A 16,632-nucleotide genomic window follows, 5' to 3' on the forward strand; every position below is an offset into this window, starting at 1 on the left:
ATCTTGTCTATCCCGCTGTCAACCCCTCACTCACATCCTCCCTCTGGCCCGGTACTCCCTCCCCCTTGCTTTCCAACAGACCACCACTCTCCCCACCTTCAAAGTCTTATTAAAATCACAGCTTATTCATTCAATTGCATTTCATTCAAGCGTACTTATAGAGCACTGTACTAAGCGCTTAGAAAGTACAATTCAACTCCTCCAAGAGCCCCTTCTGACTAAGTGCTCATTCTCCCTACTCCTCCCTTCTGCATCACTCTTACACTTGCACTTCCCACCCTCAGCCCCACAGCCCTTGTCCATATCCATAATTTAATATCTGTCTCCCCCTCTAGGTTGTAAGCTCCCCGTGGGCAGGGAACAGGTCTACCACCTCAGGTATACTGTACTCTCTCAAGGGCTTAGTACAGTGCTTTGCCTGCAGAAAGTACTCAATAAATACGATCAATTGATATGTCCGGGAGTGCTATGGGCGAGTCTATCATTTCACAACCGCAGCGCTATTTTGAGTATGGGGCAGATGGCAGGTCTGAGAGGTGAGCTTTCTAATGAAGGCACCCTCCACTTTCTCTTTCCCGATACCCTCATACCTGACATTCCGATCACGCTCCATCCCCCATCTAAAGAGAGTGTTGGCACCTGCGGATTTCAGCATCTCAGTTGACTTCAAAATTTACATGGTTCCCTTTAAGTATCACCCGGCAAACAAATGACGGTCTCTGTTCTATGAGATGCTCTAGCCTAAACACCTATCACAGCAAAAACACCCCTGATCAACTATTTTCTGCCTTAACTTGTGTCAAAGTATTGAGTACCAATCAATCAAAGGTATCTACTGAGTGTTTACTCTGTACAGAACACTGTATTAAGTGTTTGGAAAAGTATAACACAGCAGAGTCGGTAAATGTGATCCCTGCCCACGGGGAACCTGGAGTCTACAGAGGGATTGTAGACTGTCACTCTTTGGTTGGTTGATTTCTTTACTCAGTACTACCGTCTCACAATCCTGCATGTTGATACACAGAGAACGATTTGCTCCTTGACCTTGGAAGTAGACGGCTGTATCTGTTGAGCTCTGCCGAGAAGAGAGTGCACCGTGGGCCACAAAGCCCATGGACATCATAGAACTGGGGTGGCCAAGCCTCATGATCTTAAAAGCCACGGACCCAAAACATCAAATGGCTGAAAGCCGCTGAGCAAAAATCTTCCTGTAAAGAGTAACACTAGTGAGTGGGGGGTGGTGAGCAAGAAAGAGCTGGGGCAGAAGCTCCCAATTTAGATGGTCTTGATCTTGGAGGTCAACCTACAATGGCTAATATTTATTCAATTACCTTCTTGGTGCTCTAAAAGAAAGATTAAACAACAACTCCAGGAGAAGTTGAAAATTCTAGAGAATGCAAAGTACTGACAAAAAGACAAAGAAGTATTCTCCTTAGTCCTTTAACTTCCAGATTTTGGCTGAGCACTAAACACACACTGAAAGGAGTTTTGCAGTGAAGGAAAAAAACCTGGGTTTTTTAAATTATTTTTTGCCGTCTTCAATTATACTACTCACCTACGGTGTTCTTTTATGTAAGTAGGACAGATTGTACTGAAAGTGAATTATTTAAAAAAAAATCAATAAAAACTGTTTCTTCTGTCCCTATACCCCCATTTGGAAAACTGAAGGGAGAAGAGGGTGTAGGGGGCAAGTGAAGCAAGAGTGGACAGGCAGCTCTCACCTCCTGGACATGCGCTTTGAACCCACAGGCATTTAATGGAAAGAAAAACGATATGTTAATACAGCGCACTTAATAAAAGTAAAAACCTGTTCTCCTAGAAGAGAACTGTTAAGCTGAATTGTGACGTTCTGTTCTATTTAGCTGCCTGCAGGCGGATGCAGTGCTAATAAATGCATATCTTGTTGGAAGATCAGCTCTTTTTTAAAGGCACAGCAAGGAAGGGAAGCAAGATGATGAAAAGGTTGCTCATTTATGAAGAAAGGGGCTCTTTTGGAATTTAACTGTTCAGGAAGCAGTCGTGACATCTATAAGAAAAATGTTCTTTTTTAAAAATCTTCAAAGCAATTTAACATACCTCCTTAATATGAAATTATCACAAAGGCAGCATTTTGTTAGTAAAATAACCAATTACCCTGAAAGTGTCAAATGCATTTAGGAAGCACTAAATGAATCTTTGGAAATGGTTTTTAAGGCACTTTATAAGAACACAGGACTAAAGGGCTTACATATGATTTCGAAGTAATCATAAACAGTTATGTCCAAAGCTATTTACCCATTTGAAACGGCAGTTTCCAGTGCATAGAAGTAACACCCAAACCTTTGTTTGTTTAAATGGCTCTAACCTAAACCCTAGGACTATCTATGTCTTTGGGCATGGAATAAGAAAACAAATTACAGTGCTTCATGCCCCTTCATAGGAATGTCATTATTTTCAATAAGCAACACTGTTAAGCTTATTTTGCCATTAGTTGTCAATGTTGGACCACATTTACTGCAGACATAACTAAGGAAAGCTAGTACAGCAAAGATCTGATGTAAACACAAATTCAACAGTAAGTCCTCTGACAAATGGAGAAACATGATTATCTGTCTGTTTTCCTAGGTAATGGGCCTGCTAGAGGAACATAAATTGTGGAAGCTTTTATCTCACCGAGTAGCAAATGGACAGTCTCTCAAATTCACAGTAGTTTTACTGAAAGGCATTCAGGAATTGTGAATGCAGAGAATCTCCCTAAGTCTCTACTTAGAGAACCTGCAGACTTGCTCCAGGCAGGAGGGCTTTGTCACAAATATGGAGAGATGGGTTTATTTCCTTCTGCAAAAAGGAAACCCCAGAGAAAGTGCTTCCTCTCCTCCCTGCTTCCATAAAATGTGCATATAACAGAGTTAGTGCCCTTTGTTACTAAAGGCCAATCAACCCTTCCTTCTTATCATCTCTACTTTGCCCTAGTGACTTGGGGGGTGGAGGGGAGAGATGATGATGATGATGATGATAATACCATTTCTCCCTCCCTGAAAAGCTTTGGAGAGAGGACATCTGTGCTGCTATATTTTTCAACTGAACCAAGGTAGTGCCTCAGTAGGCTGGAAAATCCCACTGGGAAGCCTGCTGGGTTCCTAAGCTCAGAAGAAAGGCACAAAGGAGGGCTAGCTGAAAGTGCCCAGACCTGTGGAGCCGCTACCCTGGCCCCATCACTGGGCAAGCAACAATCCTTGTTGCCCCAGTTGATGCTTGCCTGGGAATGGCTGGAATCCCACACCAGTTGGTCCCCAGTCCCAGCACCCAGAGTCAGGCTCATTCAAATCAGAGAAGGCAGAGGGGAATCTAAGCTTTCTTAAATAATGAGGAAGGAAGTTTGATTTATGAAGCATTTAATTCCTCAGCCTAAAGAACCTTTCCATTCCATCCAGTTATTCTCAAAACTAGTCCAAATGAGCTGTCCCCACTACTTTCAAGCTCTTCTTCCAGAACTTTATTTCTTACAGTCAAGCTATGAGGCTACCATGCACATGGGCTTCAGCTTTGAGGTAGAAAAACTGGGCAAAAAGGGTCAGAAGCACAACAGCAATGCAGGGGGATAACAAAACTCCTGCCATGAAAACTGATAATTTTTTCAAAGGTATTTGCTAGGCACCTACTATATGTCAAATACTGTTCTAAGCTCTGGAGTAGGTACAAGTTACTCAGGTCAGACACAGCGCCTGTCCTGCAAGGCGCTCACAATCTAAGAGGTAGAACAGGTACTTAATCCCCATTTTCAGTTGAGGAAACTGAGGCACAGGAAAATAAGTGACTTGCCCAAGGTCACAGCAAGCAACTGGCAGAGTCAGGATTAGAACACTGGTCCTTCTGACTTCTGAGCCCGGGCTCTCTCCACTAGGCTTTGCTGCTTGACTTAATTTGCTGGAATTTAAATTTCATTTAGGCAAGGGAAAAAGAAGAACTTTTTAAAATTCCAAATGAGATGTTCCGTGTTTAGATGCAAGAAAGCAGCAATCCTACACATGTGTTTCAGTTCATAGCTCTGTTCAGTAAGCTGGTACCGTGGAGGAAAACGGGGGGAAAAGTGTCCAAGACCATAAAAATACCTTTTGCATCGTCAGAACCTGAAGCCAAAAGTTTGGGGTCCATCAAGTTAAAGTCAACACTCCAGCACCTTTTCTCATGCTCCTGGTTGAAAGGGGGGGAAAAAAGAAAGCAAACTCAAACAGAGTGCAGGCTAAAGGGATACAGCCTGAGCAGCACATCAGAAAGGGGAATAAACAGAGCTCCCCTGACATGTGACAACCATTTAGAGTTCGGCCCAGGATATTCTTTAGGAGAATATTCATTTGGCAAATTCTTGGGGAACATGAATCTACAAAGACGTTTTGGCACCAATGCGAAATATATTTAGATGAAAACACAGAATTCATCAAGCTCTTTACGAGGCAAAGCAGACTGTGCAATTTGAGGTGGCATATCAGTGTAGTCTAAGCTGGGGCCAGTAGTCCACTGGATGCCAGGGAGCCTCTCAGCTCCACCAGAGATGGCACGCAAGTGTGGTACATATGGGTACCCAGCTGTGGGCTGCCAGGTGAGGGGGACATGTGCATGCCCTTTGGGACTCCCAGAACCATTTTTGCAGCCTTTCCTCCCTTTGCTCAACTTTCCCCGGACAACCCGGCAATTGAGAGCAATAAGAGCATCTTCTCTTCTAGTTTTGGGGCACCCAGCCTGGCAAAGATCCAAACTAAAATGCGAATTTAGTGGACAGAGGAAATAGACCCTTCCTTACCTGGTAAACCTTTGATCGCTGTCCTGTAAATCCATCCCACAGGATGACTGTGCCTTCATAGTCACTGCTGGCTAACAGATTCTTGTGGTAGCTACTCCAGCTGATACAGCTAAAGAAGAGAACAAGAAACATTTAAACCCTGAACCTAGTGACTACTTAGAGAAGCTGTAGAGAAATTCCAAATGTCTTTAAACCCACAAACACTTTCATCAGCCTGAAAAGCTGCCCACCAATATCAGAGTGATATTGCCTGTCTACATGTTTTGTTTTGTTGTCTGTCTCCCCCTTCTAGACTGTGAGCCCGTTGTTGGGTAGGGACCGTCTCTATATGTTGCTGACTTGTACTTCTCAAGCGCTTAGTACAGTGCTCTGCACACAGTCAGGGCTCAATAAATACGATTGAATGAATGAATGAATTGCCATTTGGGAAGAATGTCCCAGCAACAGTTCCTCTGAGCCAAGTGGGTACGATAAGCCAGATATAAAAAATACTAACACTCTAAGATTATCAATCAATGATATTTATTGAGTACTTACTGTGTGTAAGGCACTACACAAAGCACTTAGAAGAATACAACAGAGTTGGTAAATACATTCCTTGCCCACAACAGACTGTGCTCAGTAAAAACTGGAAGGTACAATTAAATTTCTTTAAATCCAGTAGTCAGTGAGTACACAAATTTATGTCAGTAACAAAAAATTCAATCTAGATGAGGCAAATATTTATAGACTTGATGAATACTACCCTGATAGCACTCGGTTCCATGAAAAGAGTGTTAAGCAAAAGTGTGTGAAAAGAAATATTATGGCCCAAAGGACTGACTGTAATATTTGTTCAAGATATCGAAAATTCTCCAAAGTGATATAAATATATTCAAAGAGAATAAAAAGCACAAAAACACATGATTAAATAATGTGACTAGATGGATAAAAATGAGATTTTAAATGAGATTTTATTTCCCCCTTCTAGACTGTGAGCCCGTTGTTGGGTAGGGACCATCTCTATATGTTGCCAACTTGTACTTCCCAAGCGCTTAGTACAGTGCTCTGCACACAGTAAGCGCTCAATAAATACGATTGAATGAATGAACCCATGTAAATATAGCACTTAATTCTAAAAGTGTTATCTTTCACCTCCTCAACAAGATGGCACCTTGTAACATCTGCCATTACCTATGCTAAATTGCCATCATTACACACACTAAAATGGAGTGCTTTACTCATTAATCCAATCAGTCAAAATATTGTAAAGGAAGAGGAAGGGCCCAAGGAAAGGCTCGGATGCTGGGCACATCTCCAGCCCTGGCCATCTCTCGCCCACCGCCACTTCATTGGTTCACATCCTGGCTCCGCTACTTTGCTGTGTGACCTTGGGAAAGTCACTTAACTTCTCTGGGCCTCAGTTCCCTCATCTGTAAAACGTGGATTAAGACTGTGAGCTCTATGTGGGACAGGGACTGTGTCCAACCCAATTATCTTATATCTACCCCAGCACTAAGAACAGTGCCTGGCACGTAGAAAGTGCTTAACAAATACCATAATTATTATTGTTGTTATTATCACATCATCATCATCAATCGTATTTATTGAGCGCTTACTATGTGCAGAGCACTGTACTAAGCGCTTGGGAAGTACAATTTAGCAGCCTCCCCTACTCGCCATCCCCGGCCATATTATGTTTTGGGTTTATGGTTCTTCAGTTCCTGAGGCTTGGACACCTCTAGGTTGAGGTTAGTGTCACTCCTGTGGGAATGGATTAAAAAGTGCATTTGAAAATAAAAAATGACTTTTCTTCGAACAATTGCAGTGAACCCGTAAGTGGGAATCGTTTACATATGAATTCATTTTCTCCAAGGGTGAGCATTTTGAATTTTGCTATCCTGTAGAAATTCACATTTCAGGGCAACAGGTTACATATTTCACCAATATGTGCGCAGCACACCAACCCTAATATATATTCCACCAGTGTTCAAAGATGACCATGCTGGCAGGGAGACAAGACCAAAGTGCATGGATGCTGCTTAGAGACAACTGCCTACACCCAGTACCGAGGAAAATACGGCAGGGCTCGTCTTCTGGGGCCTAGGAAGAGGGTGTGACGATGGTATCGCTAAGTGGCATCGCTCTCCCTGGCTCAACAAGGTACCTAGATGGGGCTGCCTATGTAAGTTTCATGAGACTTTAGCTGAAGATGAAGTTTCGCAGTAGTGAAGTGGTTGCTCCCAGTCTTCTACCCCCTCACTCGATCCCTCACTTGACCAAGAGGGCACGCACTGCAAGAAGGCTCACAAAGACAGTAGCAGATGCTCCGGAAACAAAGTATCTCCATGAAAACTACTCAGCAACAGACACTACCATGCCCACTCCCATTTCATATGCCACTCTAGCTTTAGAAAGGGTTAAGAGAGGGTGCGGGTACGGGGAAGAGAGAGAATCTCTTCTGCTTTCTTGGGAAAATCAGTTGAAAGGCAAATAGGAGCAAGAAGAAAACCAGGAAAACAAAAAGAAAATGAAGAAAAGGAAAATAAAATTACAGTTCTGGGATACAGCATTATCTATCATTGCTAGAGACAAGGGAAATCACCAGTTCATTGAATGCTAGTTAAGGGTGCCAAATAACTCCACAATTTTCTCCTGCTTCATAACTGGGTCTGTAAATGGTTATTTTTGTGGCTAGATATGCAATATGCATTTTTTTTATTTTTTGAGAAGTTCTGGAAATCAATCACTTTGGAAATCTCTAGTTGAAATGTATGCACTTTGGGGGTATTAGGATACTTTAAGAAACAAATGAAAAATAAAGTGTGATCATTTTCTCCATAGTCCCATTAATAAAGATCAGAAAACTAAAAGGGGGTGAAGGAATGTTTTTAGGAAGCAGGTGGGAGAGGGGAAGAGAAAAAAGGAAGAGATTGAGTGATACAGCTGGTATAAGGGCCCAGCTCCAAGACAGCCTACAGTGAATTGCATCCTGTGTAAAGCAGTCTTTCAGTGACAGCCCAGCTGGCACTCAGCTGAGCAGGGCTGGGAAGGTGCCAGCATGACACTGGGCAAGGGCTTCCCTTCTCACAGCTGCTCTAAGACAGCAGACCTGCTCTCGGCCAAACACGCATCCTCACAAATGCCGTCACCTGCCTGCTTTCGTGAGTTCACCTGTCAGTGCCTCCATTCGGAGAGCCGAATCGCAGGATCACGTGCCAAGCCTAATTTTTTCCATCGGCACAGCTTTGGATAGGGTCAACGAAGGTTATTTTGGGGTTTTGGGACACAGATACGGATGTGAAATATAAAAGATGTTCACCTTCCCATTCAACTTATTGAACATTTCTTAGAGGTATGTTGAGAGGTGAAATAAAATTATTGTTCAGGGACACAGCATCACCTGATATTGTTAGGAACAAGGCAAGTCATAATGAGCTCACTGGATATTACTTAACTGTAACAAATGAGCCCACAATTTTCTCTTGCTTTTCAGCCACGTCTGTAAATGGTTAATTTTATGGCTGGCGTATTGAGGAACCTCTCTGACTCAATCCAAATACATTATAATTTACGTATAATCGATTGACTCTGAATAACTGAATGTGTATAAGTAGAGTCTGGCCATCTGAGATGCATGAGCCTATACACGAGAAAAAAAACCCCACAATCAAATAATCAGTGACATTTACTGTGGGCTTACTGCGTGTAGACAGAGCACTGTACGAAGTGCTTGGGAGAGTACAATAGAATAGACACCCCATCACCTGCCCTTTAGTGAGAACCAGGCACTGAATCCAGTGTTGACACTTTGAACAACTTACTCAGCTTCATTAATCCCTTAATGCCTTTTTGGTTAGGAGGCCTCTCACCCACCCTGAGCCAAAGTAACACGCCCAGAAAGAAGCCCACAAAGTCTGAGAGAGGGAAAAAAAGACTGGTTTAATAGTAAGCTAATTGGGACAGATAATGGTAACATACAGAATTCATGATCAATGTAAAGGAGGCTCTCTACGTGGCAACTCTGGGAGGATAAACATCTCTCAAAAGAAGAACATGGATAGGAAACCGTGTGAGCTCTGTGTCTGGAAGGCAGTAAGAAAACGATTGTGAAAAGCAGAGGGGATGGGGAGGGAACAGATGGATGAAAATGATACTTTTGGGTAAGTGCAAGTGTTAACTAGCTCTGCTGGTGTATTGGGTAGGTGGAAAGGTAAGAAGATGAAAACGAAATCTTCAGGCCGTTAAGATAGTCTCTGCACTCACACGATACACAACACTAAATGTGTTAATGTGGCTGTCTTCTCACTGGAGGCTATCAGGGATGAAAAACCAAACAATAACCTTTACCCGAAGAGACTGTCGGTGTTAGATTTTTTTCAAATTTAAAATAGCAAGTTTTGTTTGGAAGCTCTCTCTACAGAAAAGCAAGGATAGAAATATCAGACATGCGCTAAGGTTTTCACCCGGCAATATAATAATAGGCCCTCGACAACTTAGATGTGAACGGGGAGGAAAACGTTTCTTTGTCTGCTCAGAGAGCTGCTTTTTAAACGGACAGTTAGAGGGGAGGGGCCTAGAGATCACTGTGGGCATGCCTCATCAATAGTCTGCCCAAAAACATTTACTTGAGCTTGAGGTTCAGGGTAATAATAATAATAATAAGGGCATTTATTAAGTGTTTACTATGTGCAAAGCACTGTTCTAATCGCTGGGGAGGTTACAAGGTGATCAGGTTGTCCCACGGGGGGCTCACAGTCTTAATCCCCATTTTACAGATGAGGTAATGAGGCACAGAGAAGTTAAGTGACTTGCCCAAAGTCACATAGCGGACAATTGACAGAGCTGGGATTTGAACCCATGACCTCTGACTCCAAAGCCCATGCTCTTTCCACTGAGCCACTTAGCTGGTGGGCCCAATTTTTGGGGACACTGAAGCAGTGAAAAGAGCAATTCGCACTGAATGCCTCAGGATTCGAGGGTGCAAGAATCCCCGGCCACCAAAGAAAATGAATCAAAACACCTGGAAAGTGCACATGAAGGCCACAAACCAAGATGGCCCAAAATGAGCAGCTAATGTTAACGTCCTCAAAATGAAGCTTCTCCTGAATCCATCAAATTTCGAGGTGCACTGCTGACCCGCGGCATTACTCACGTATGAGTAGAGACTGCAAAGTCTGTTATGTGTGACCCTATCCCCTTCTTACTGTCCTGAGATATAATCTGTGTGTTTGCCAGCTGTTATCTTCAGAATGGTTGCCTGTAGCTCTGTCTCCACCTAACAGGCTCTGCAAATGTGTTTGCTCAAATGACCCTCACCTGGACTTGCTGTTTGGCTGGTGAGTGTTTAGGCTTCTGCTGCTGCTATTGCTGTCTCATGGCATTCCATGTTTCATGAAACTTTTGGGCCTTCTCCTACCCTAGCAGCCCCACTATCTCCAAGCTATCTCTTCAGTTGCTTCTAGGAAATACATTTGGAACAGTAATTCTTCAGCTATGATTTTTCTCAACCCAAAAACGAGTTGTAAGAAGCCAGACTAACTTCCAAGCTAGAATTTATGCTAGGACCATCTTGAATTCTGCGTAGAAGACAGGCACACTGAAAACTTAATTATGCACTTCACCTTAATTGGCAGGGGCCCGGCACTGCCTCTCTTTTCTTTCCTTGCTTCAATTAAGAAAACCTTTCTAGTCTATGGAAATACGGAGAGGCGCCAATAGTTACACTTTTTGGAAATTACTCCTCTGAGGACAGACTAAAAGAACTGGGCTTATCTAACTGGACAAGAAGAATCTGAGGGAGAATTAGTCTTTTTTTCCAGTAACTGGATTATTGAAGGTAAAATGGGGAGCTAATGTTTCTCCACTCACTTTGAGGAAAGGGAAAGGAAAGAAAAAATTGCAGCAGGGGAAATTTAGGCCAGACATCAGCAAGAACTTCCTACAACTGGCACAGGCTATAAAGGTGGCTACAGTGTCATCTTTTAAAGATCAAACAAGTACTGTTCTAGGATCATTTAGGAACAGTCCCACTCCCTGGTTGCATGGAGAAAGGGTATGGAAAAGGCAAACAATACCAACAACAGGGGAGAGTGATTCCAGAAGCTTGAGGTGCATTCTGGCTGGAGCTTGCATACATTTTTTAATGGTACTTATTAAGTGCTTACTATGTGCCAAGCACTGTACTAAGCAAAAAAAAAAAAAAATCGAAGTTATTTCCCTTCCTTTTTTTGAAGCGCACCCTAAACCTTGGGTCCTTGAAGAAGTCTTCCCTGATTAAGTAGAAGCACAGTGGGTAGTTGGCTCTTGCGAACCACCAGCCAGCTCCACATTCTATAACCTAATGCTTACCCTAGTGATCTAAGCTTTCCTTTCTTATCGGCAATAGGATAGAAATTCCCCGAGAAACCTTATCAGCCTTGCAACTTTACAGATAATCGAATTCAGGGCCTTACAACAGAGGGAGATGATGAAATCATGGTACTTGACTGGACACTTACTTGTACAGCTCGGCAAAGAATTCATTTAATCATATTTATTGAGCACTTACTGTGTGCAGAGCACTGTACTAAGCGCTTGTGATGCACCATGCTGTTTTGCAAACATTTTTTCCATACCTCAAGGTAAAAACTGTACATACCTGATTTTGGAATTGCAGGTCATTTCATTCTCAGGGTAATGAATATCCACTGCATCCTGGATGACTGTGCCATATTCATAGACCTTAATCTTCTTTGTCACCCCAGCAATGGCAAAATAGTCACAATCCCGGTCAAATTCGATACTAAGGAGGAAAAGAAATAGACTGGGTAGACTAAGACGAAACACACACACACACGCACGACATTTGCCACCGCAACATTTCAGGACTTGGCATTCACTGGTCTTAATGTGTGTCTATCTGCCAGGATGTAAGATAGCTGCTTCAAACTGTGTAGGGACTCCTGTATCCAGGTTAAGTCATTATTGAGCCACATCAACTTACAGTGGAAAAAAGTAACATGGGGCTGCACAATATCCATTCTGCAGGTGGTACTTTTGTTCACCAGCCACCTGAAATGCTTTTCGATTCAGTTCTCCTGACTACATTATAACATATCAAAGCTGACACCTCACCCTGTGAAAGTAGTGAGAAGTCTGTGATAATATGTTGTATGACTAATAAGGCCCCAAATTATTGCCAATTGATTTTCCATAGGCGCTAGCTTCCCCCTTCCTCCCCTTCATGTGGAAGGTGGAATTTTCCAAGATTCAATGTTAAATGCTTAACAAATTAGCAACTGTGACAAGATCTCTACATCAACTAAGCAGCAATGGGGAGTAATTGTCATCAAAATTAAATAATCCTTCCTGAACCCTAGCGACAGAGTATCAATAGCAACAGTTTTTTTCTGCTTTGTGCCGGGCTGCTGTAGAAGACCTATTTCCACCGTTGAGAATTTTTTGAGAGGGTTGTTTTAATCAACACCAGACTTACAACCACAAAACCTTAGGGGTCATAGCAATTTACAAGAGGTACATTAACTGAGGGGGGTAGGAATCAAGGCTGAGATACACCCCCTCTGGTCCTGTCACAAGGCTAGTGATTTCTCCAGCTTTACGTCTTCAGATGATTGTGTTAGTCAAAAGTTCTTTGGGATGCTCTTGGCTGCTCCATCGAAGCTAAATAACAAAGTAAAATCAGTCTTTCCATATCCTGGAACTGTAACTTTTCTTCAAAATAAAAAAAAAGAAAGGGGTAGCGGAGAGGATGAGAAAAATGGTTTAAACTTCATCCTCTCCTCCCCCTACAAAAAATTAATTAGCTAATCTCTAGGTGCCATTTCCCAAAGGCAGTGAAGCAGTTAATGAAGAAGTCATAATTTCGCAGAGAAACATGTGCCAATAAAGGCTGGAAGACAAAATAAGTGAATATGGATTGGAAGCGATTCCTCCACAAGGACATACACAGAGAAACTCCGCTGTCCCTTCAGCTCTTAGGACTTGTTTTATGTGTGTACAATATCTGAGCCAAATCCTCTTCTCTTCAAGTGCTGTCTATAGTTCGGCATTCACTGCCTCATGGGCTCATTCTGACCCCACTAAAACAAAGCTATATAGCAAGGCAATGAATTTATTTGTACCACAATCTTAATTGAACTGCCGTCTCAGCTACTGCTCACTGTCCTATGGATTCTAGTATGGCATAACTAAAGTGAAGGCAGCTATTCATCTACCTGGATTCAATTTATACCCTCAGCCTTCTGCCACTTCAAAAGAAAGATTACTGTGTCTGGTAAAGGGCCAGATATCTGGAACCGAAAATCCTGTTATACCTGAGGAATTTTTGTTACCGTTCGTTGTACAAGCTTTGACCAGTTACCTCCCAGGCTAAACAATTCTGTCCCTACCTAAAGACACACAGTGCTGCTAATGAATCACGAACACTTCAATAAGTGTCAGTAAAAGTTAATGTACCATTACCAAAAATCACTTTCTAAATAGAATAGAGTATGAACATTGACCAATGAAGCTGATTTTTTGAGGACTGTGACCTTCAATCAACACCAAAGGCATTGCAGGGGGGAAAAATGAAGTAGAAATAAAATACAGTCAGAGGTTGATCAGCTTGGCAAGGAAGCCAACATAGCTCAGTCCAGATGATCAAGATGCTGTCTCACTTTTTGCCTCCATTATCACATACCACCACTGCAGCTGTAAAATAACAACAGCCACTACAAAAAACAGCCTTTTTCTTTAATGGTATTCCGGCATGGAGCTAGTACCTCGGGGCTTTGTGATTATCCTTATTTAACACAATGATTAGAACCTAATGGTGATATCCTGGACAGCTTTACAGGCTTATGAAGAGGTCAGAGATCATCGGATGAAAGACAGGAGTTCTCGAAATAAAAACTGGTTGGGGCTGATGCTGTTGATGAAGAGAAAGTACCTTTGATAAGAACCTGAGGTGGTTCAGGACATAAAGGCTGAGTTTAGGAAGTTCCCACAGTTCAGAAAATGAACAATGTGCACCACATCAATGACTGGTTCAATTCCATCAAAAACTTAAAACGCAAATGAGATGGAGATTTTTCCCATGGGAGGTGAAAGAAAATAGCTGCATTCCTCAACTCTGAAGGCTGGGGCAGGAAAACTGCAGTAGGTCATAATCCTGAATTTCTCTTCCCACCCTGGCTTCCCCATCACCTGAAGGAAAAAAAAGCATGGTAGGTAGCCTACTCCGGACTACTAAATTGTTGTCTTCCATTGCACTGCTTCAACAATAATGCATGCTAGCATCACAGACAACATTTTCAGGAGAACCAAATTTCTCAAAATGTGCCCTGCACCCTCCCTGCCGCCAATCAATTCCCTAATGATACAATTAATAGACCTGTCAAGAAGCAGTTTGACTCTCAAACCCCGCTGCATCGAACCTGGAGGGAAACTGGCTCACCTGAGTGACATTCTCTCATGCACATCCTTCCCTAACACATGTCCCAGAGTCAGGCTAAGGGACAGACAAATAACTCTAGACAATGTAGACAGCACTACCTTCCTTCCTGTCTTCCAAGTCCACAACCTTGGCATTATCCTTAACCCCTCTCTTTCATTCAATATACATATTCCATCTATCACTATATCCTGTCAGTTCAACCTTCACAACCTCGCTAAAATCTGCCCTTTCCTTTACATCCAAACTGCTACCATGTTAATTCCAGCACTTATTTGGTCTTGATTACTGTATCAGCCTCCTTGCTGACCTCTCTGCCTCCTGGCTATCCCCACTCCAATCCATACTTTACTCTTCTGCCTGGATTGTTTGTTTATCTACAAAAACGTTCAGTCCATGTTTCACCACTCGAGTACCACCAGTGGTTGCCCACCCAATCAATCAATCAATCAATCAATCGTATTTACTTAGCACTTACTGTATGCAGAGCACTGTATTACACACTTGGGAGAATGTAACAAAATTAGCAGGTGCATTTCCTTGCCCATAATGACCTTACAGCCTAGAGGACTCCATATATCATCTCCGCATCAAACAGAAATTCCTTACCATGGACTTTAAAACACTCCATCTTGTACCCTCATACCTCACCTCACTGTTTTCATATTACAACCCAGCCCGCACACTTCACTCCTCTAATGCCAATATACTCACTGAACCTCAATCTCGTCTGTCTCACCACCAACCTCTCACCCACATCCTGTCTCTAACCTGGAACACCCTCCCTCTTCACATCCAATAGACAATTATTCCCTCCACCTTCAAAGCCTTACTGAAGGCACATCTTCTCTAAGAGGCCTTCCCTGACTAAGCCCTCATTTCTTCTTCTCAGGCTCCCTTCTGCATTGCTCCCTTTATTCACCCCTCCCTCTGCCCCACATCACTTTAGTACATATCCAAAATTGACTTATATTAATGTTTGTCTCCCCCTCTAGACTGTGAGCATTCTGGCAGAATGAATTGTAGTTCCCTAAGAGATGAGCAACTTAATGAAACAATGTTAAACCAGAAGAGGTTAAGAGAGAAGAACCTGCAATATCAGTTCACACAAGAGCTTACGTAGGCTGTCCACACAAAAATAAGGCCTTAATTTTGGATAAACACTTTTTTGTTTTTAAATTGAGAGTCTGGTATTTAAATGTTTTCAAATTCTAAGAAAGTAAGTGTTCTGCATGTCTGGCCAGGTTTCTTTTTGCCTAGTGACCACCAAGGTTCTTAAGAAGCTGGCTTAAAATGTATTTCAACAATAACTTCACACTTTAATATGGCTTTTCAAAAAAAAGTTCACGGGAGTCTCTCAATACACATACATATTTTCTTTTAAAATAATGTCACTGTGGGATTACTTCAGATGCAGAAATGAATTATGCTTTCTTCTCCCTCAAGTAAAATGTTTGCACTGTTGAAATAAATGATTTATTTCAACTGTAAAAAATGTAATTCAGTAGCAGGAATCCAGCCATATTCCTCGTCAAAATGGCCATCAGTCAAGTGATTAAGCGGTAAGGCAACAGAGCGTGTGGGACAGCTGATTAATGGAAGCCTTTGGTGTGAAGTGAGTCACAAGGCAAGGCAGTGCCTCCAGCATGAACAAGTGAATTTGTCAGCTTCCTGTTCATCATTTTTTTTGGGGGGGGGGGGCAATTAAAAAAAATGGATATTTCCAAATGAGCTGAATTAACAGCTTTGAAAATTGAAGTCCCATTTATCAAGAGAACAGAGTGGGGGGAGGAGGGAGTTGTCAATGGGGAATGAAAGACCTCACCCGTTTACTCTGACAGGAGAGGACCTCTTGGGGAGAGAGAAGGCAGTTGGTGGCTGTGAGGTGACAGGAGGCAGAGGCAGGAAACTCAGCCTAGAAATGAAGGTGGTGTTGGTAGTGTTAGGGGAGGACCAAGACTGTTCTCTGACTTGGTGGCACTGCCACCTCCACAATCCATCTTGATCCAGGCCAGAGTCCACTAGGGTAGCCAACTACCTTGCCTGCCTATAGCAAGTGAATCTTGAACTCAGACCAGAAATCAATATGAAAGCTCCAGAAGCCTGGAACTAGTGACAAAATAACCCTGGAGATCCAGGAAGCTCTACACAGCAGTAGATCCAAGGAGATTGTGCAGTCACTCCTTCTACCTTTCTCTCACGCAATATTGCATTTACTTACTCCTTGGATCTACCAAGGACTGATTCCACTCCAGAGCATGTGATATATCTTGATACCAAACACAGTTCTAGCCCTTCCACTCCCAAAGAACAGCATGCACAGATCTGTCCTCTAACTTCAATTGCAATTAGAGCCATAACCCCAGTGAGGACAGCAGTGGATATACAGCTCAGCTCGTCACTGTAACTGGAAAAAATGACATTTCTAGATGATCTG

At 42.6% G+C, this 16,632-nt stretch overlaps 1 protein-coding gene across 1 annotated transcript in view; it reads right to left on the minus strand.

Annotated features, from left to right (window-relative positions):
- Window positions 1-16,632, minus strand: part of COP1 (COP1 E3 ubiquitin ligase) — a gene marked incomplete at its 5' end in the record, with an annotated part of 172,595 nt that overhangs the window by 62,849 nt on the left and 93,114 nt on the right. The window contains 3 exons of the mRNA XM_038758162.1: window positions 4,092-4,173; window positions 4,781-4,889; window positions 11,400-11,543. Coding sequence (XP_038614090.1) covers window positions 4,092-4,173; window positions 4,781-4,889; window positions 11,400-11,543 — 335 coding nt within the window. The remainder of the gene's footprint in view (window positions 1-4,091; window positions 4,174-4,780; window positions 4,890-11,399; window positions 11,544-16,632) is intronic.

The sequence above is a fragment of the Tachyglossus aculeatus genome, chromosome 16 (assembly GCF_015852505.1).
Source record: "Tachyglossus aculeatus isolate mTacAcu1 chromosome 16, mTacAcu1.pri, whole genome shotgun sequence".
NCBI lineage: Eukaryota > Metazoa > Chordata > Mammalia > Monotremata > Tachyglossidae > Tachyglossus > Tachyglossus aculeatus.